Source organism: Coffea eugenioides, chromosome 5 (assembly GCF_003713205.1).
Source record: "Coffea eugenioides isolate CCC68of chromosome 5, Ceug_1.0, whole genome shotgun sequence".
NCBI classification, from domain to species: domain Eukaryota; kingdom Viridiplantae; phylum Streptophyta; class Magnoliopsida; order Gentianales; family Rubiaceae; genus Coffea; species Coffea eugenioides.
In genome coordinates, this window is record NC_040039.1 from 49,574,292 (window position 1) to 49,593,806 (window position 19,515).

Here is a 19,515-nt window from a genome sequence, read left to right on the forward strand (position 1 = left end):
GCCTGATGACAGCATATGGGTCGAAGAAACCAAATATGGCCTGGAAATGGATCATTTAGGCCCTGGATGCCCGTTAGGCCTAGAAGTGGAATTTTCTTTTTTGCTTTTTAGAATTCATGTTCTCTTGAAGATAACATGAATCATCCGAATGAAGAGTCAATAACCACCCAATCCGTTGACAAGAAGATGTACATACACAAAATTCTAACTCATCACGACCACTCTTCTTGACAAGTGAAAAGTACCAACCAAATCTTTTCTTAAATGTTTTGCATTTCATCAGAGTTTTACAAAAGCTACAACTTAGCTCGCTCCACACGAGCAATACACCCACCACCCTTAGATGAATATGGTATAAGAATAAGAATATTGAGGAGGTGTGACGAGAATAAAAAAAAAAATTTTCTTCCAAACGCATTTTCAATCAGATGCATCCGTGCCGTGGGATGTGTACACAATTGATAATACCCTTAAGACTGTACCGATAGAAAAATGTACAATTGACACTCTAATCTAAACCAAACTGCAGACTGCAATTTCATCTGCTCTTTCTTGAAAATGCTCAAAAGTATACGGCACGGATATTTATGCCTTCTGAATATCAAAACTATTGTTGCATGCACTATCATGGCTTCTTGGCCTGCAGTGACATCAATCCAAGCATAAGCAAAGGAATTATAAAGCAGAAAATGAGTGTAGGACACCCTCCTGCGATAACCCCTAAATGTTCACAACCAAAAACCCAAATACTAGATCCAACAAATACATGAAGCTAACTTTTTAAGTATCATACCTTCTTCAGATACTTCTTGTGAAGTTTCATAGCACCAGTACAGGCCTTCTTTGCATCTAAGTTTCCAGTCATGTCGTTCAGAATCTGAGAAAGGCAATGAAAAAGAAAGTAATCATTTACTTGAAGCCGTACTGGTGCCGTAATAGTAATAGTAATCATTGACTTGAAGAGATATAAATTGACAATGTTCTGTCCTAAGCCCGTATGGAAGTAAAGGCAAAAATGATGCCCAAGGTTGGATGGAGAGATCATGATGATGAACATAGAGGACAATCTATCCCAACATTCCAACTTATCTCCAGCTCCAACACACTATGAGTAGCTTAAAGCTAATTCCAGCCCTCACAAGTGTCTGGTCAGAGTCAATCATAAAACATTCGGGAAGAGTGCACCAACACCTAAAGAATTTCTGAATCTCGCAAAGAGTCAATATACTATTAGCATGAATCAAGTTACAGATATTTTCGGTTTGGTGTATTTGCTTCTCCAAATACAGAAATGCATAAGCTTTTTCGTTTGCTTTCTCATTTCTTCATTGTTTCTGCTTGAAAAGACCTTTGAGTTCAATGGCGAATTCCAATGAGAGAAGCACTGTTTATTTTCCTTCAATTTAGAACCATTATTATTATTTCACAATTGTCAACCATGTGACAGCATGAAACTCTTAAGTATATCCAGATAAAGTTTAAAAAAGAAAAACAATAACAACCTTCAGTTCAAAACCACATTAATTGACCTGCCTGTATATGCAACACAATTACACTCATACGTCTCTGATTACCCAAAATTTCTAGCATGCATTCTGTATGTTGCGCATAACATGAAAAAAAATAATTTTACAGTCAAGGATCATCAAACTAAATCCACGAAGCTTATCAAACTGACCTTAACAACGTCATCTAGACCTCGAGCTTCCGTCAACAACTTGGAACTTTTATCTTTGAGGACACTCGCTACAAGAAAAATAGAAATCGGAAGAGGCGCTTCATCATTTTTGCCCCCATTTTTCATGTTATCTCTCTCGTACTTTCCACACTGGCGTCTTGACTTCACTTTTCCTTTAGATCCCTCAGATTTTTCAGCAGCAGATTCAGGTTCCTCATACATAGAGAACATGTCTGGGTCATACTCCAGGGCCCACATCATCTATTAAATGTTAAAACAGACCAGCTTTCAGAAAGATCAAAGAACTTTAGGGTCCTAATAACCAAGAGAATTAAAATAAATTAACCCACCCACCCGCAAAACCCAAAAAAAAAAAAAGGATCAAGGATCAATTTTCAACCATGGTAAACAACTGAGAGAAAACAACAGCAAGAATTCAAAATATTTCCAGAAATAAGCACATAAATCTTAAGGATCAAAACTACAAAAGCAAATAAGTGGAAAATGAATTTACTATGTCCAAGTTCCCGTACCCAGGTCTCCTCTTCTCTCTAAGAAATTTGCTCTTGTTTACAATGTAATAAAAGAAAATCTAACAGCCTAATATCAGGTGAGCTCTAATGACAGCAAACTCCAACAGGAAAAGAATTAACTCTTACCTCCCATAGGTATAAAGAATCGCAAAAGGAGAACTCTCTACGAAACAAAACCATAAGCATGCGGAAAGCAAACAGATAATCACCTCCGCCAAGGGTTTCTGTGCATAAGATTAGATACAATGACGTTAAACACTCATTTAGATCATATTACAGAAAATTAGAGGAACACTTAAAAGACAAATTTAAATATGTCCTTGGTTACAGCATAAATCGTTAAGTATTGTAAACAATAGGTTGGATAAAGCACAAACGTACTTCTGCTAACATTTGTAACTTAATTGCATACCAGTATCCCTGCTAAATCTATCTTTCAAGTATGTCAGACCATGCAGAAGTACTTGATACAAAGTACACCCAAACCTAGATCAGGCAGTCTGGACACTACTAACTTACTAAAATACAATAGTTGAAGCAGATACCTAAGTGCTGATGAAGCTTGGGATCAATAACTTGAGTAATCGAAGCTAGATTGCTGAGCTGTGTCTCCACACCAACAGAGCTCTCTGTGCATCTGAAATTTCCTCGCTTTAGAGTTTCAATAGCAAGAGATCGAATCAGCAAGTGAACACAATTCAGTTCATAAGAGTGAAAACACTGTCAACAAGAAAGGAAGCCGACACACTAAAAATATCATCGTGAATGATAAACTTTGACTCACAAAGAAGCCAGAAGATATCTCATGAAGATGAAAAATTTAAAAAGAGTACTATCATGAGACCATAAATGATAATGCATTATAAGAAATTAATATTCCCCTGGTAATGTTAGTTTACAGCTCTACAATCATGTCACCTGATAAAAGGAAGTCCTTGTTTGGTTCTTATCGTGGTTATCTTTCGTTAAATAAGATGAACAAATATAATGCACCCTTAATTTTCATAGGATAGCTGCTTTCAATGATCTCAAAAATTTAAGAAATGAGCTTGGTTGTTATTTGGCCTGAAAAGTATCATTTTAACAATTTGAGATTGAAATAATATCTTTATCTCCTAAATTTACTAATTTCACTATCAATGAGACATGATACTTTTAAGCAGATACAAGAATATTCTAGAGTTACTAATTTCTCTAGGTAATGTGCTTAGCATTGAATAGGGCAGTCAGTCAGTAGATGTACGCAACCTGATGACAATAACCTGAACCAATCTTTTGATGCAATTCCAAAACGGAGCAAATCACAAACAAGTGCAGCAGATCATTTATATAACAGAATAGGTAGAAGAAAAACTCACCAATCTCCGCATTAGACGATCAAAGCACCAATATGCATCTGCTTCATCTTCCAGAAGCATTATCATAGGGGAGCAAAGATCACTCATTCCTGCTTGGCACACTCCCAAAGTTAATACATCAGAACAAGTACCCCGATGCGATTGATAATGAACTTTTGTCAAATACGTGCAATTCCAAGATAGAGTTGAACATATAATTTATTAATAACAAAAATCTGTCTAACTTCAAATCCACTGTTGGGAAATGTTAATGGACATGAACAGCAAATCCAGTGTGGTTTATCCGACTTAAAATCTTATTGGCATGGGAAGAGACCAGATTGCCAGTCATTCAAAAAAATTCTGAGTTGGATACTGATTTTTTTTTTTTTTTTTGGGTTAACGTTTCCCACCCCTCCCCACACCCTTCCCACTTCCAACTGCCAAGCACAGGATTCGAACCGGAACTTGGCAGGGGTGAAGACCTTAAGAGCCCTCCCTAGGCCATTTGGGCCGACCAGTGGTAAAGTTGGATACTAACTTAACATGCTATAAATCATAAAAATAAAATGTTCCAATATTTTCTAAAATTGACTTCCTAAATCAATCTGTTGCCTGCATTTACAAGCTTCTTAAACAAGGATCAGGTGCAAATTACTTGAAATAGGTAGTTTCTGACTCGCCTCTACCACAACTATAGTATGTAGAAAAGAATTATGAGAAAATGATGTGGTGAAACTAAAGCCACTGAATCTAAGACCAGGCAAAAATCTTCATTCAATATCAATCACTCTGAAGATCTGATTCATGGACCGTGTAGTTTAGATATATACAAGAAAAACAGCTAAAGGAAAGCCAAAATATGACAATAAATCACCTTCAAGAGTATATTTGACCACCCACCTTGACAATAGCCAACATCTGCATCAGACCAGGCATAAACAGCTAGAATATCCCAAAGCTTTGACAAGTTTTCTTGCTTCTCGTAAAATACTAATGTCCTGTCAGTCCGAACAACATCCAGACCTAAAAGACATATCACATCAAGGATGAAAAGTTACAAGGTAAAAATAAGTAATAATCAACTGGTAAAGAAATGAAGATCCATGCAGAATATACCGGTGGAAACTTCTAGTATATTCAGTTCAACAAATAAATGATGAGAATATTGGAAGAGAATAGGTCATAGAACATTGACAGCTTTTAAGAGTGAATTCCAGAGAACATGCATCAACATGTTATTGAAACACCAACCTATTTGATGTAGTGTAAGTTTCCATTGAATTACTTTCTTGTCTCGTGGATTGTGACCAACAGCATCTGCAATAACAAGACTAAGGGCTTATACCTAATTATAGCAGACATTTCGTTTTCCTTTTGGTGAGTACAGTGCTACAAGTTCAAAGTTGAAAATTAGTATACCATTTTGTGGCATTATTAATGCCGGGTCCAAATCCATCTGTTGAAGTACTATAGGATCTTGAATAGGCTCACCATCTTCGGTGATTACAGGTGCTGTGATAAACCTACCACTTCCAATCAAAGGAAACATTTGCCGGCACTCTTCTTTAATTGAGGCATATTTTGCCCTGAAAGGTTTACATAAAGAAATAACAACAGTAAAATATTTAAACAATTGACAGTTGAAATTGCAACTCAAATACAAATAATTAAAGAGAAAAAAAAATGCAAATTTCTGGTGCATAAAAAACCAATAGAAAGTTGCACAACATTTTAGAGGAATGGATCCAGTTAACAGTCTGTGTCAGAACCTAATCAATTTTCTGTGAGACATTGGACCTTAACATGAATTAAAGACTGGACTCTTTTCTGAGTACTTCAAGTGTCTATTTAAGTAGTTTTTATGTTCTTTGAGATGGGTGTGCAGGAAACTATCTGCTTCAATTAATGAGACCAGACAAATATGCATCACTATTCTTTTGCAGTGAACTATTGAAAATGATTTTCTTGTACAAGTGTGATTTTCTTGTATTGAAGTCAAATTATTTTGCTTTGCAACACCATTAGATTGGTTATTTAAACGCTTTGAACTCTAAGCTCATTCTTTGATCATTCTAAAATATTGTCAGTTATTTGTGCTAATCAATGCTCATCAACCAAAGCCACAAAGCTTCTGTTCAGAAATCATATGCTTACTCAACCTTACTCCTATACAGAAATCATATGCTTTAATTACACATGTAGGTCTTCCAAAATATGCAAGAATAATTTGTAATTGTATCATAAAGCGAAAATCAGGCTACCTACGACTTTGCCGAATCTCGTCTCGCTCATCAAATGTGCTCTTAGGATCATAACAACCCAATAGGAACTCCCAAACTTCACCTCTAATTGAAGGATGGATACCCTGTTTTGCGACAAGTATTTTACTGCACATCAAAACAATCTCTAGCAACGCAAAAGAAGAGATAAAATATACTGCAATGGTCAAAAGACCTGAAAGCATTCTCCATCATGATCTTTCAGTAATATAAATGTTATAGACTAAAAGAAGAACAATGCACTGTAGATTGCGGTGAAATTGTAATAATCCTTGTGGAGATTTTCTCTTATGATTCACTACTCACCCCACGATAAATGCGACTAAGTGTTTTGCCTATATCAAGTTGCCCTTCTGGAGTAAATGCAGCCTGCCATTTCCGCACACTTAATGTCTTTCCAGCCTGGATAATCAAAATAAAACAGAAAATCTTGAAACAGGCCAACACAATCTTAGGAAAATGTTGGGAACATCATGAAATACCAAACTCAGCATGTAAAATAAACTCCAACATCAAACAAATACCACCATTTAACACTTTAAATCATGTAATTTGCGTAGGCTACATAACCACACACTTTCCTCTCAAATTGCAACTCTTCCAGGATCTGGTATTTCCTCTCAAATTGCAACTCTTCCAGGATCTGGTATTTCCTCTCAAATTGCAACTCATTGAAATACATCTAAATAAAAAAGAAGTTAAAATAAAAATTCTCCCTTTCTCCTGAATATTCAAAACCAGTTCCCTCGTTAGTACTCAAATCATTATGTGCCTAAGCATGAAGATGCACTCACATTGAAAAACCTAAAAGGTCTACATGGAAATGAAATTTTCGCATATGCAAATTCATTGAGTTATCTCTAAACTTCTGGATGCTGACAACCAGACTAGTTCTCAAAGTTGTTAAGTAATCCCAAAACAAGGAAAGTTACCCTTTATCACACTTCATTGATAAAACTCTTGTACAGAATGAAAAGTCAATCAATTAATTTTTAACCAAAAATTTACTCAACTAATTTCTAAATCGTCCCCTACTAAGGTAAAAGGTGTATGGACCACATGCAGAGCATCCATGAAGAGAAAGACTTCAGGCTGGCATCCTTAGAGTGAAAGGGCTTTCCTTTTGGGGGTTTTATATATTTCCAAGCCAATTCTGTTTAACGGAAGTCTCATGATCTAATGAAAAAGCTGAATGATCAAGTTTTAGGCTTAAGTAAAAGTTAATACACTGGGTCAAGGAGGATTTGCTACTTGAAGTAACTGATGCATCAACTCAACCTCTCAATGTTACTTGAAGTAACTAAGGATTTGCTACTTCAGTTCTTTGAAACTCTTTGAATCAAGTCTGGCAAACAATAAAATGCTCCAAAAGACTTCTGAATGCAACCTCACAGAGAACTAAAATGTCCCCTTAAAAGGAACAAGTCCTCTACGCTTGCAGTCCAGTACACATATGCCTGGCTACAAAATAGGCAATTATCTTAGCGCTCCACCTATTCATTTTTCCTTCAGGTTGGCAGGGTCTGCGATGCAACACCTCAAACCGTCCAGCCCCAGACACCTGGAAAATACAACAAAAATTGGCTTTGACTTTACTTCTTCCAGAAACGTAATCAAGTAATTGGAGTGCGAAGAAGATGAGGTTCTCCGATAAAATGAGATCATGGAGAGAGTTTGGATAACTCCATGGATATAGCAAGATTGCAAGGATCATTCGATTGACACCAAAACCACCAAGAGATCCTCTTCTACAAAGCATCACTTCCACTTGAATCACCACATCCCATCCACCACAATTGACAAAATGTCATCCAATTTTCAAAGAGCTAACTAATTAAACATCTCTAAGTTGGGACATCATTTAATAGTTGCTGTTCATTCCAAAATTTTCCAAGATAGCACATCAGAACAGTCTGTTAAACAGGATTTGTTACCTTTGTCTTAGTTGTGGAATTCAGGGACCGTTTTAGCACTTAGAGAAAGGATCCCGAAATTGAAGTAGCTAAAATAAAGAAGCACCAGTCAGTACTAGTACTTAGTAGGGCGTTCTTCATCTAAGGAGTCCTCAGACAGTCATATTTCTTCCTTCCCTTAAGCTAGTCGTCCCAAATCCACAGGAACAACTAAATGGTAGCATTCAGAGAAAGGGAAGTGTAACAACAACTTCACATATTTACCAAAAAACCAATCTTCAAGCCATTGATCTCAATGAAAACACTTAGAGGAGATATTTAAAACATGAGCAATACAATGATCTGAGTATAAGAAATAAAAAAAAGAAGAAGAAGCCAAAACAGCAATAATCTTTATCAGAAAATGCAATAATTGGATGCGAAGGAAATCGACAAACCTTGATTCGAAACTTGCTTTTGGGAACATCAGTACATTCAGGCCGAACCTGATAGAACTCATCAGCAGGAGCTCCAGGGTCCCTCCACATGTCAACGTGGTGTTAAACAATCCCAGCTAATAAAACCAACGAATAACTCACTTCAGAAATCCTCAATAGCAAGTCCCGAAATTCTGAAATCAGCACGTGCAAGCTTAATCCCAAAAACCCAGATCAGATTCCACATAAAGAACGCCAAAAAAAAAAAAATTCAATTCAGATCATGTACGATGTGCTCATTAGCTGGGATCATACCTATTTGTCACAATGATCCCAAAAGGGCCAGTTCAGAGGTAGGAAAAATACATAAACAAGCACACAAATCAAGAAAAGGAGTATTCCTTCTCATCATTCGATGCTTTGGATTCTCTAATAGTTACAGTATTCTTTATTTTCTCCTTGAGTTTCTTGATTTGGCAATTAGTTGGGGTAGGTGGCTATGATAATGGAGGGAGGTGGATATGGTTAGAGAGGCAAAGGCAACTTTTGGGCCTGTGATCAGAAATTAACGAACTTATAAATAAAGTAACCCAAAAGTCCCTTTGACACAAAAACCACAGACAAGGACAAGAAGAAGAAGCCGTTTAATGCGTTGACGTTAATGAGGAAAAATCGATTGTTTCTTTATACTGTCTGTCTCTCCATTCTTTAAGAGTAGCAACCGGTTCTCTCATTAATTTGTGTATGGTATAAGACGAGCTGGACGCGTACGTATGTGAAGTTGGGTTGCGTCGTGGGGGGTAGCGAGAAAGGCGAGGGATCAAGGGATTGGTGCCCACTCACTCGCCTATATTCGCGGGGGCTAAAATGAAAATGTGGGAGAGTGTACACACGCGTTTGCGGTGGCGCGTTAAGGTCTTTTGTCAAACAATAGAACAGGGTTTAAAGTACTACGTATTAGAAGTTTAGAACCGAGGAGGAATTGGCCTCCACTGGACTGGACTGGTCATCGTCTGTTTCTGTTTTTCTTTTTCTTCTTTGTGTTTTTCTTTTCGACCACTTTTGGCAAGTAGTAGTTGTAGTCCAGTCAAAGTCAATGGAACTCAAAAGCAACGTCGTCAACTTTCTCTATGTTTGGAGTTTCGTTTGACAGGTTCTTGCTGCTTAAAGTTAAAGCATTGAACTCATGAGGTGGAGGAGGAGGAGGAGGAAAAAAGAAAAAAGTTAAAAAGGTTGGTGGCAAATAAAAGTCAAAACCTTCACATTTTGGCTGAGAAGGTTCCAATGTTAAACCATCCCCACATCTTGTTGAATGCTTAACGCTTTAATATGAAAGCTAAATGGTACCAATTTTCAATTTTGACCCGGTCACAAGAAGTTTTGTACAAACGTGGAAGGGTATATCATTAGATGAGACTTGAGAATTGAAGGCGGGGTTGGTGGGTTGAGATCATGTAAGAATGAGATGGGCGGAGCTCTTCTACTCTCTTTCGTTTTTTACCAAGTTGTGACCCATAGACAACGTACATGACAAAAGCCTGGAATTCTTCTGATACAGCGTGTTGAAATCTAGTTAGGGTGCAAACGAGTCGAATCGAATTGAATTTCGGTCTAATTGAGTCGAATTTCGATATAATTTTATGAAACTCGAACTCGACGAGTTCAAAATGTCAAGTTCGAGTTCGAGTTTTAAAAAAATAAAAAATAATAATTACTTTATTTTTAATAAATCAATAAAATAATAATTTTTCTTAACAAATAATAAAATATTAGAGATATATATGTAATTTTACTATTAAAATAAAAAATATATATATAATCGAGTTCGAGCCGACTCGCGAACTAACGAGTTTAGTATTTTTGAACTCAAGTTCGAGGTCGAATTCGATTTGGTCGACTCAAACTCGATATTGATCGAGTTCGAACTCGACAGCAGCTCGATTCGTTTGTAACCTTAGTCAAAGCACACAAATAGAGATCTTCCTTGTTCACCAAAGTTTACAACAATCTCTTTGTGGAGAGAATACATCGGAGAACTCACACACATGATGTAATAATAATACAACAAGGATTAGAGAGCACATACATAATTACATTTGTTGCGTGCTACTTCCGGATGCAATATAACAGTATCATGCATGGGAGAAGAAAGATGGACTGAGGGCCGCCCGAGGCACTGCTAATTCAAGAAGAGAACTAAAATGTGCAATTTTCATGCTGAGCTGTGTTGTGTACGTCCCCCTCCTATTCCGAAAACTGATATAATAGTCCAATTTTTATGACTTGTGTGGCCATAAAATTACATAAAATCCAATATCAGTTGCATGTAATTTACCAAGTTTGCATTTGAGAAGCGAGTGCAAGTTTGATATATGCTTTACCCAATTGCTAAGAGGGCTTCCTTACAGTTTTATGCATTGCCGATCTGGATTGGGGGTCTAATTTCATTTCATTCCTACCACCATAAAATACTATTAATACTACTATTTTTGAGTAAGAGTTGTGGTGATTGTAATTCTTACGCTAAGACATTTGAAAACATCTAATTTTTTCAAACTAAAAATGAAAAAAAATAGACATGGAACCTATGTTACATTCAATGCGACCTCCGCAAGGTGCAGCTAGGGAACAAACTTTTCTCACTGCATCAAACTCAACATCTTATTTGACCGAAGATGAATCTTTGCTTATTTTGGTCCCTTTCTTTATGAAGATAGATACCTTTTTTTCCCCCGTTCTTTGAATTCTTTTCATGACCAAGAATGATTAGTTGAACTTTAACGTTGTTGAGGTCTTCTCTGATTTGGCTGAATGCAATGTCACAAAATCAAAAAGAAAAGGATTCCAAATGTTTAGCTGCAGTTATTTTCAAGAAGGAATTATATGTTAATTAATGCACGTTTATAAACATCCCATTTGACGAGAAGAAAAAGCTGCCTAATCAGCTAAACATTCTGCATCAAGCGAAGCTACTCCAGCTGTATAGGAGGTAAGAAGTTCAAAATCTGAGACATCGGTGTCAGGACTCAGATGCGAATGCCCAAAGCACAAGATAAGAAGGTGCTGATTTTGGTCAAGGAAAGTATAAATCTGCAGAATAAGTTACCCTTAAAGGCCTCAGAAGAACAACGAAGCTCACGCCCAAAAAGAGCCCATATACTTTGCACTGGAAGTTAAGATATCCGAAAGTAAAGAATAACAAAAAGAAGCAAAAGCTTCACTGCCACAGCTTGTAAAGTTCGTTCATTTTGTCCTACAAATACCCCTTGATCGTTCGCTACCGCACCAGCAAGTTCATAGCCAGGTTTTACTGGAAGTTTCTTTCAGTTTACACGTCCAAACTTGCCTACCAACCTCCAATGGCTCAGGCCAATCTGAGATCAACTGGAAAAGCCTTTCGTGTCCTAGGCCTCTTTAGCCTTTTGCTGCTTGTTGAGAAAGGCATTGCGTTTGAGTTCAAGGTCGGAGGTCCCAACGGTTGGGCAGTTCCTGCTGATCCTAACTCAAACAGCCACAATCAATGGGCGGAGAAAAACCGGTTTCAAACTGGGGACTCCCTGTGTAAGTTGATCATTTTGCTAACATCAGCATCAATTTCTCATCAACTACAGCGCTAGTCTTGTGCTGCTACCCTTTTATCGTCCGCAAGCAGCATTCAGCATTCTGCAAAAACACTTCGAATGAAAATTTAACTGTCACTTGCTATTTTCTATTGCAGCGTTCGTCTACCCGGGAGACAAAGACTCTGTGCTTTACGTGACTAAGGAGGACTATAACAATTGCAGTACGGACAGACCTCTTCAAAAGTTTACAGATGGCCACACCGTGTTCAATTTGAACCATTCTGGACCATACTATTTCATAAGTGGAGTCAAGGACAACTGCCTTAAGAACGAAAAGATCATTGTGGTTGTGATGGCAGACAGAAGCAAGGTCGTTCCAGCTCCTTCTAATGAAACAGTGGCAGCTTCTCCTCCTTCAAATGAAACGACGACATCTCCTCCTCCTTCACCATCAGCAGAGGTATCCCCATCCCCAGCACCAGCAACTGGAGAATCATCTCCTCCACCCTCTGGACCAGAGGAGACAAATCCAACTCCAGCCCCTTCAGAGCAATCATCTCCTCCTAAAAGTGGTGCATCTTCAATTCTTTTCGGACTCATTGGCTCCTTGGGAGCTCTTTCTGGATCATCACTCCTGCTGTTTTTCTGAATTCAAGATTTGTGTTGTAAGAGTTTGGGATTTTTTTTTTTTATTTTTAAATTTCATTCTGAGGGTTGTCTTGTTTCTTTCTTTCTTTCTTTTTGTATTTCTTCTACATGATTTTCCGTGCCTTGACCTCAGTAGCTTCAACTTTCAGCTGGGCTCTCAAGGGTAAATTATTTGTTACACTATTATTATACTGGTGAGAAATAAGCTGATGTTTGAGTAAAGTTTGTATTGGCCACTGCTACAATGTATGAAGAGTGTACAAAACAAATAAAGTTGTTGATATGAGAGCTTGAAGGCCTCTTCTGTTCTTCAATTAACATTTCAGCATATGCCGCCATCGTACCGAATACAAGCTACTGGTGGACAATATTGATCACTCTAACCAGCAATAAATTTCCTAAAAAATCCAATTGAACGATATCCAGAGACTTTTCTACATTTTGAGTGGATAATATCATAAAGCAGACATGGCTTTTCTTTCCTTTGTGACTAATTAGACGATGGATCATCGCACCAAGGTTTTTCTTTTCTCTGTCGATTTCTCAACCGAGGGTGCCAGCCAAAGTATCATGAGATATTGCATTGCTTAGGGTCGTTTTTTCGACCATCCTATGTCGTTTTTTCGACTAACCTAGTGGGTTAAAAAGCCCGACTCCACTTAAAAAGAGGTACAAACTTCTTTAGGAAAGGACAGTGCATGGAATCCCACAACTTGTAACTCAAACAAATAAATAAAGTTAGATTTCACTACAGCACAAAGGACCATTTTACATGCCCTTCGGTAATTTTCTATTTTTCCTCATTCCTCATCATATGCTTAACATCAAGTGTTTTTGCGAAATTCCTAGTCAGTTGTCTAATGCAGCCACATAATAAGCTTAAAACTTCTGACTTCTTATGAGCTGAAGTAGCTTAGCATGAGTTAAAACATTTGATGGATACACTAGGGAAGAAATATCGTAGGTCACAACTGACTAATACAACATATACTAGAATTCCATCAGAAGGTTTCTATACTAAAAATCCACTGCAAAATTCTGCAGCTCACTGCTAAACCCAATTTGATAAAGTAATCTGGGTAAAATCGTGTGGCCGTGCTTTGATGCTCTTTATACAGTGACTAGAATGGATTTTTACGTTTTCCCCTCAAAAATTTTTTCCTAGTTCAACTTTCTTCATCAGTCTCATCGTGTTGTGGAGAATTGCATCCAAAATTCCAGCAACCTGAAACACGGACAAACCAAAGATGAAATTGCCTACTATCACGGCAGAAATGCAGAAAGCAATGATAGAGCAAATACAAGAAAGAAAGGATTGAGATGGAGGATGACTGAAGGAACAAGACGTGAGAAAACCAACCGTAAAAACACCACCAATGATGGCACAAACATTGGTTATGAAGTGCGAGAAGGACTTTGAGTTTTCTGTTATTACGACCTGATCACAAGAGAGGCGCATATCACCAATTAAGGTGATGATAAAAACAATCTTAACCACAAAAACTGAGAGATGAGAAAAGCACTAAACCATTAATGACAAAAAATATTAGATTTGATAGGGCGAGAAGGCAACACCGAGAACAAGAACCTGTGGTTGAATGCACACTAAACAAAGTTGTCAAAAAAGGATTTTCCCGCACAAACCTGCATGGGTGATAGCTCAAAGTGAAACTTTGCAACTGGAATATCGAGGCTGTGAGCCAAACTACTGTGGGCTGTGTACTCATACTCTTCAACTATTTTATAAGATCTTGTCATCACTTCAGTTTTCACTACCTGTAGATAATGCTCAATCTGCATTTGGTAAAGAATATGCAAATTATTTCCAGACTTAATCATCCTATTCCTCTAAGTTGAAATACCAAAATGATTAATCACCCATATGCATGAGAATTAGAGCCAATAGAGGGCAAATTAAGTCAAAAAGGTGAATGGGCAATGAATTTGCACACTTCTAGTTCTTAGTTGAGGAATAATGAGTGACAACACTAACTGCCCAAAACAGGGTAGACAATAAGGCAAAGCTGGTAGAAGGGTTAGGATGAGTCATGTGAATGACTGCCGATGATGGAACTAAAACCATGCGCTGGGATACTATAAATATATCAGAAGTTTGATCACTGAGATACAAGATAAGAAAAAAATATGCTTTTCTCAGGCCAATATTCATGGAAATTCATTCTTCACTTCCTAACACTTTCAAGTCCTTTTAATCTTCTATACTAGACTGCTAACATGCATAAAGAAAGGAAGGATTTCCCGAAAGGAAAGCATCGTGTATTTACCAGAGCAAGTTAATCAAGCATGCATAGGCAACACCATCCAGTAATAATTAAAGCTCAGAATGGGAAAAAATAGCATTTGCACCATAGGCCAGCAGAAGAATATTAGATGTCAGTGAAAAAGGCAGAGGAGCTTACAGTAACATTTTCATTCGAATCACTTGGGTTAGAGATATATGAAAGGCCACTCAATCTGTCATAACTTCTAAAAAGATATGGTAGTAATCGCTTCACATCACTTCTTTCCCTTGGATTAATCTTCTTCCCAAACGAAAAATGGGAAATGACATGTGACATGTTCATCTGAGAAAAATCAAAGGAGTGCGAAGGTGAACGAGCTGAAATGACGAGGTTGCCAGGAACCTGCATCATATGAGGCATGTTGAAAACCATGCACCAGGTCAGTGAAAGGCATAAAATCATATATTTGACATCAAAAAAAATCCTGACATAAAGTACAGATTGTAAAATTGCATTATTCATTCTGGTCAATCTGTCTGCCCCCTCCTTTCCCCTTTATGTATTTAATTGTTTAAGAAAATTATAGATAAAATCAAGGCCCTTCACCTGAAAATCTTCATTCTCCAACTAGGAACAGGAGATTATAGGAATCATTTTTCAACATGGTGACTACAGAAAAACAATACAGCAAGTGGAAATTCTACGACATTGCTGCTAATCTTCAATGAAGAAAAAGTCAACAAGCAAAATTTACATTTACGCAAGTGGCTCAAATGTCTTAACTTGTTTTACACTGCCAACTTCATTTTCTTTCTTGAAATTAAAGCATAAAGGGTTTTGGACAGAAATCAAATCCAGCACCGTGGCCATACCAAAACGAAAAAATGCCAAGTATGGTTGGCTTCAAATTGGTGTAATATCTACCTTCTTAACGCGTACAAAACCTTCAACTCTACATCCTCCCGCTGAGGGCGCAGGTCTTTTTGGATCTTTTGTCTTGTCAGATTTATCCTCTAAAGCAAGTCTTTTAGACTCCAGTGAAACAGGTGCAACCAAAGTTTCCATTGTCTGCAAATAATTAAAAAACCCAGTAATGCCACACATATAATAGGTGACAACATCAACACCTATGCAGGACTACACAATTCAATCATATGTTTCTAGTATAGAAAAATGATATCAACTGCATTGATACATGTGCAGAGTCATGCTACATATACGTTTCCCTTTTCCTTTATTTATTTAATTTTTGTTTTGTTCTTTTACTTCCTTGCTTTTCTTCACCTGATTTTTGCCTTTCCCGTTTAAAGCTTTGGGCATGCAACTCAATATTGTTTCTTACCTGGACCAGACTTTCAGTATCTCGATCGCCATAATATGATTCATGCTCATGATGCCCATGTTCATCCCTATATTAAAACAGACAACAAACTTCTGATTTGAATACAGCAAATTCAAATATTACATAAGGTCATTATAATTGAAAAGTTCTGCTACTTAAAGCTAAAGAAGAGAAAAGTTTGCACTACAGAAGGAAATTTTTAATGAGAAAGTTCAGATTAACCAAGACAAACATATAATAAGCAAACAGTTTTTTACAGGCAACAAAGGTCAAAGGATCAAAACATGCAAAGGAAGCAGAAAAAGTGATGAAAATTAAAGATAGAATGTGTCAGGTCACTTTACCTAAGGTCACTCCCCTTACGGAAGATGCGAATAGATGGGTACCCTTGTATGTGATGCCTGGAAATTCATTAGCCAGCAACTTGGTTAACCAGAAAATTACGTGTTGGAGAATAGAAAGAGAAGCAGAACAACCCAACTGATAAATCCATACTGATGGTCTGGACAAAAAGATCAAAGTCTACAGCCTTTTCATGTACAAGATACAACTTTATTTAATAGATATTGTCTTGACTATTGTAGAAATGTCTTAACTCATGACAATATATGAGCCAATAGATTAAGATGCTTATCCACTAGTCATGGAAGATGATTGTAAGACAAAAGCTAAAGAATATTACAGAAAGCAGGTGCTCTTCCATCATCCATACTGGAAGATACTTCAATAGAAAGATCAAAAATTCATTTATCAGAAAGTACCTTCTACACAAATCAACTTCTTCGGTGCAATCAACTTTTGCCAAAAGAATGCGACCATCCATCTCTGGGTCATATCTAAAGACAAGGTCGCACTCAGATTTAAGTAGATTCTATGATACTAAATGCCATTTGAAATTGAGATGAATCTTCAGCAGAAAAAAAAGCTCCATTTTCCTAACGAGAATTAATGAACAGAAGATGAGACCACACCTGTCTCTTATAATTTTGGCTGCTTTCTCCCAAGAAGGTTTCTGAAACAAGCAGCAATATATCAAAATCACCTATACTGACATAAATCAGCCTTAAATTTGTACAGCAATAGATTCATCTAGGGTTTGCAGTCAAACTGTCAAAGAATCAACAAACAATTTGGTACTTAACAAGAACACTATTCAAAGTTTAGAATAAGCTACACACAGATGAAAGTGCCCTGCTACACTAATACACCATCAAAGTAGAAATCACAGATTTATACATAAACTAGCCAATAGAAATGCATACATGCATGTAATTGAGTGCACAGAGAGAGAGAGAGAGAGAGAGAGAGAGAAATCTTTTAAGAAATGAACACAGACACAAATATAAGGAAAGAGACAGAGACGGAAGCGGGAGAGAGAGATCTTTTAACAGGCAGAAACCACTTATGGGCTCAGAGCCAGTCAAGCTAAATATCACCAAAGATACAAATAGTACCAGGCGGTTACTCCAATAGCACCAAGGAGCGAAAAAATTCACAACCAAAATCGGATGCCTGAGGAAGTTATATTGGGCACAAATTAGCAAAATAACAAGTAGAAAAGCAGAAGATAATAAGGTATAAAAGTAAGATGCAGCTAACTCACTGATTTGCAATTCTATCAAAATTGCGGCCATATAGTGAAACAGCACCTTCGCCGTGTTCTTCATCAATTTCCTCATCATGCTTAATTGCATCTAAGATTGGCCCAGACTGAAACTCAGAGCCCGTAGGATTCAAGTGTGAATCTATTGAATACTTGCGGACAGTTTTTGTTATGTTCAACCTATTCTGCAAGCAAGACAACAAAAATTCATAAAACCATGCGTATGAAAATCATAGTCGAAAAGCAAACAGAACCTCCAAAACTCACCGTTCCCAAGACATCACTGACATCAACAGATGCGAACTCACAAGACAATGCTGGAAAACTACAAGGATTTAGCAACATGTTAGCTTGATTTTAATAAATAGATTTTGTTGGTTGGGGGGGGGGGGGGAGCAGAACTTCAAGCAAGAGAAATGAAATAATGGCTTTCACAGTCCAGTCAGTGTCATATAATTGACATCACATATTACAGCCCAAAAACCTATTTCCGTCTTAAGATGATCAAAGCAAATTCAAGTATTAAGGATAGGAGAAACACATAGACTAGATTGATACAGAGTTGACACATGTCCCAATCTTTCTCCCACTTACAGCTTAGACATGTTCCACTCTTTCTAACTAGTCGATTCCAATCTATTTTAATCCAATGAATGGCAAAGGAAAGGAAATAGGGGCAACCAATCAATAGTTCAGGTCACAGAGTAATATCACAGAACATGCCTGATATTGAAATCAATCCGCAAGAAGTCCCCATCAGAACTATTGTCTACTATAATGGAAGTAGAGGTGCTCACTGTCAAATAGTCATTCAGTTCCTGCAGAAACAAAAAAGTTGACCCAAGTTATACGCAAAACATAAAAGAAAGAGGAATGGCAGTTCAAGCGTGGTATTAAATTACTCGAAATAAATGATGCAACTAGAACAGCAAGACCAAAAAGATACTAACAAACACCAGAAGAGCTAAACAAACAACCAATGCGCCTTCAAGAACACCTCAGAAACAGGAAAGGAAAAGAAAACTGTAGCTGAAATCAAATGGGGTTATGGGCAGCTATAGACAAGTAATATGTACCAATTTCTCACCATTCCAAACAAAAAGATCATGGAGAAGGCTGCTACAATGGACAACCCAGCACCCGACAGTGATGCCTCGGTTAAATCTCTCGGAATTTTTCTGTAAGCAAAACAAACCATTCAATTGCTGGGCTAAATGCCACGAATAAATTCCATTACGGGCATAACATATGAGAGATTAGTCTGAAATGTCAATCTAACTCAAACGAATTCACTTGCCACTTCAAACAATCGAAAATTCAAAAAAAAAATTAATAATAAATAAAACGAAAGAAAAAGGATTTAAAAAAAAAAAAAGAAACCTGTAAAAGTCCACGGATTTGAGTTTACTGCTGGAAATCATTTTTATTGTATTCGTGGAGGACGAAAGCAGATCTGAAGATGAAAATTTTGGGAACTAAAATGTTGCAGTGGAGGCTGATTTGACTTGATTAATTAGATATTGACTGGACCAGAAATGAACGGGAAAGCCCCCACGCACTCCAATTCAACTGAACCAGCAATTTGGGAATGGGAAGAAAGATTAGACAGAGAGAGCGGCAGATATGCTTCCGCTTCTGGGCCAAGGCTTTTTCGTAAACTCAAGTAAAGGCTCTCCCCTGCCCAAGCCACAGGCGTATTAAACCGGGATCTTTATTACGCCCCTTATTCTCTCCTTTTCCCTTTTATATTTTTATTCTACCTTTCAAAAGCCCCATTTTCCTTAATTACGGAAACACGCACCCCATGTTCCCGTTGAGCAGTAAGATAGCATGAATTAACAATAATAATGGTTACATGTAGGATAAGGATATTTTTTTTTTTTTTTTTTGTCAGCAACGATACATTTGTATAATCTACTCTATCCTAATCTAGGGGGAGGGGGAGCTTAAGAAGGCT

At 37.3% G+C, this 19,515-nt stretch overlaps 3 protein-coding genes across 3 annotated transcripts; 1 reads left to right on the plus strand and 2 right to left on the minus strand.

Annotated features, from left to right (window-relative positions):
• Positions 1-242: 242 nt before the first annotated feature.
• Positions 243-8,960, minus strand: LOC113772401 (TBC1 domain family member 15-like). The gene is made up of 13 exons (XM_027316995.1): positions 8,475-8,960; positions 8,181-8,373; positions 6,137-6,232; positions 5,813-5,916; positions 4,971-5,137; positions 4,803-4,868; positions 4,452-4,574; positions 3,570-3,658; positions 2,757-2,862; positions 2,338-2,435; positions 1,679-1,939; positions 794-877; positions 243-640 (listed from the first exon to the last, which is right to left on the minus strand). Exons 2-13 carry the CDS (start codon positions 8,268-8,270, stop codon positions 626-628), a joined length of 1,299 nt encoding a protein of 432 aa, XP_027172796.1. The 5' UTR covers positions 8,271-8,373; positions 8,475-8,960; the 3' UTR covers positions 243-625.
• A 2,497-nt stretch (positions 8,961-11,457) lies between these two features.
• On the plus strand, positions 11,458-12,669 carry LOC113770426 (early nodulin-like protein 1). Its single transcript, XM_027314874.1, has 2 exons — positions 11,458-11,720; positions 11,878-12,669. Exons 1-2 carry the CDS (start codon positions 11,519-11,521, stop codon positions 12,369-12,371), a joined length of 696 nt encoding a protein of 231 aa, XP_027170675.1. The 5' UTR covers positions 11,458-11,518; the 3' UTR covers positions 12,372-12,669.
• Positions 12,670-13,244: 575 nt separating this feature from the next.
• Positions 13,245-19,255, minus strand: LOC113770342 (protein disulfide isomerase-like 5-4). The gene is made up of 15 exons (XM_027314763.1): positions 18,939-19,255; positions 18,646-18,736; positions 18,282-18,376; positions 17,826-17,883; positions 17,559-17,743; positions 17,410-17,467; positions 16,927-16,967; positions 16,717-16,791; positions 16,300-16,356; positions 15,956-16,022; positions 15,538-15,681; positions 14,791-15,015; positions 14,015-14,164; positions 13,731-13,808; positions 13,245-13,595 (listed from the first exon to the last, which is right to left on the minus strand). Exons 1-15 carry the CDS (start codon positions 18,977-18,979, stop codon positions 13,518-13,520), a joined length of 1,443 nt encoding a protein of 480 aa, XP_027170564.1. The 5' UTR covers positions 18,980-19,255; the 3' UTR covers positions 13,245-13,517.
• Between the last annotated feature and the right edge of the window lie 260 nt (positions 19,256-19,515).

Bases quoted from the DNA above. Each gene is read 5' to 3' on its own strand.
- LOC113772401 (XM_027316995.1), bottom strand. From the start codon at position 8,270: ATGTGGAGGGACCCTGGAGCTCCTGCTGATGAGTTCTATCAGGTTCGG. The intron at 6,233-8,180 runs GTTTGTCGATTT...TTGATTATCCAG, and splicing joins AAAGCAAGTTTCGAATCAAG to GCTGGAAAGACATTAAGTGT. The intron at 878-1,678 runs GTCAGTTTGATA...TGCCTTTCTCAG, and splicing joins GTCTAGATGACGTTGTTAAG to ATTCTGAACGACATGACTGG.
- LOC113770426 (XM_027314874.1), top strand. From the start codon at position 11,519: ATGGCTCAGGCCAATCTGAGATCAACTGGAAAAGCCTTTCGTGTCCTA. The intron at 11,721-11,877 runs GTAAGTTGATCA...TTTCTATTGCAG, and splicing joins TCAAACTGGGGACTCCCTGT to CGTTCGTCTACCCGGGAGAC.
- LOC113770342 (XM_027314763.1), bottom strand. From the start codon at position 18,979: ATGATTTCCAGCAGTAAACTCAAATCCGTGGACTTTTACAG. The intron at 18,737-18,938 runs GTTTCTTTTTTT...TTTTGCTTACAG, and splicing joins AAATCCGTGGACTTTTACAG to AAAAATTCCGAGAGATTTAA. The intron at 13,809-14,014 runs GTTTGTGCGGGA...TCTTGTGATCAG, and splicing joins TTGAGCTATCACCCATGCAG to GTCGTAATAACAGAAAACTC.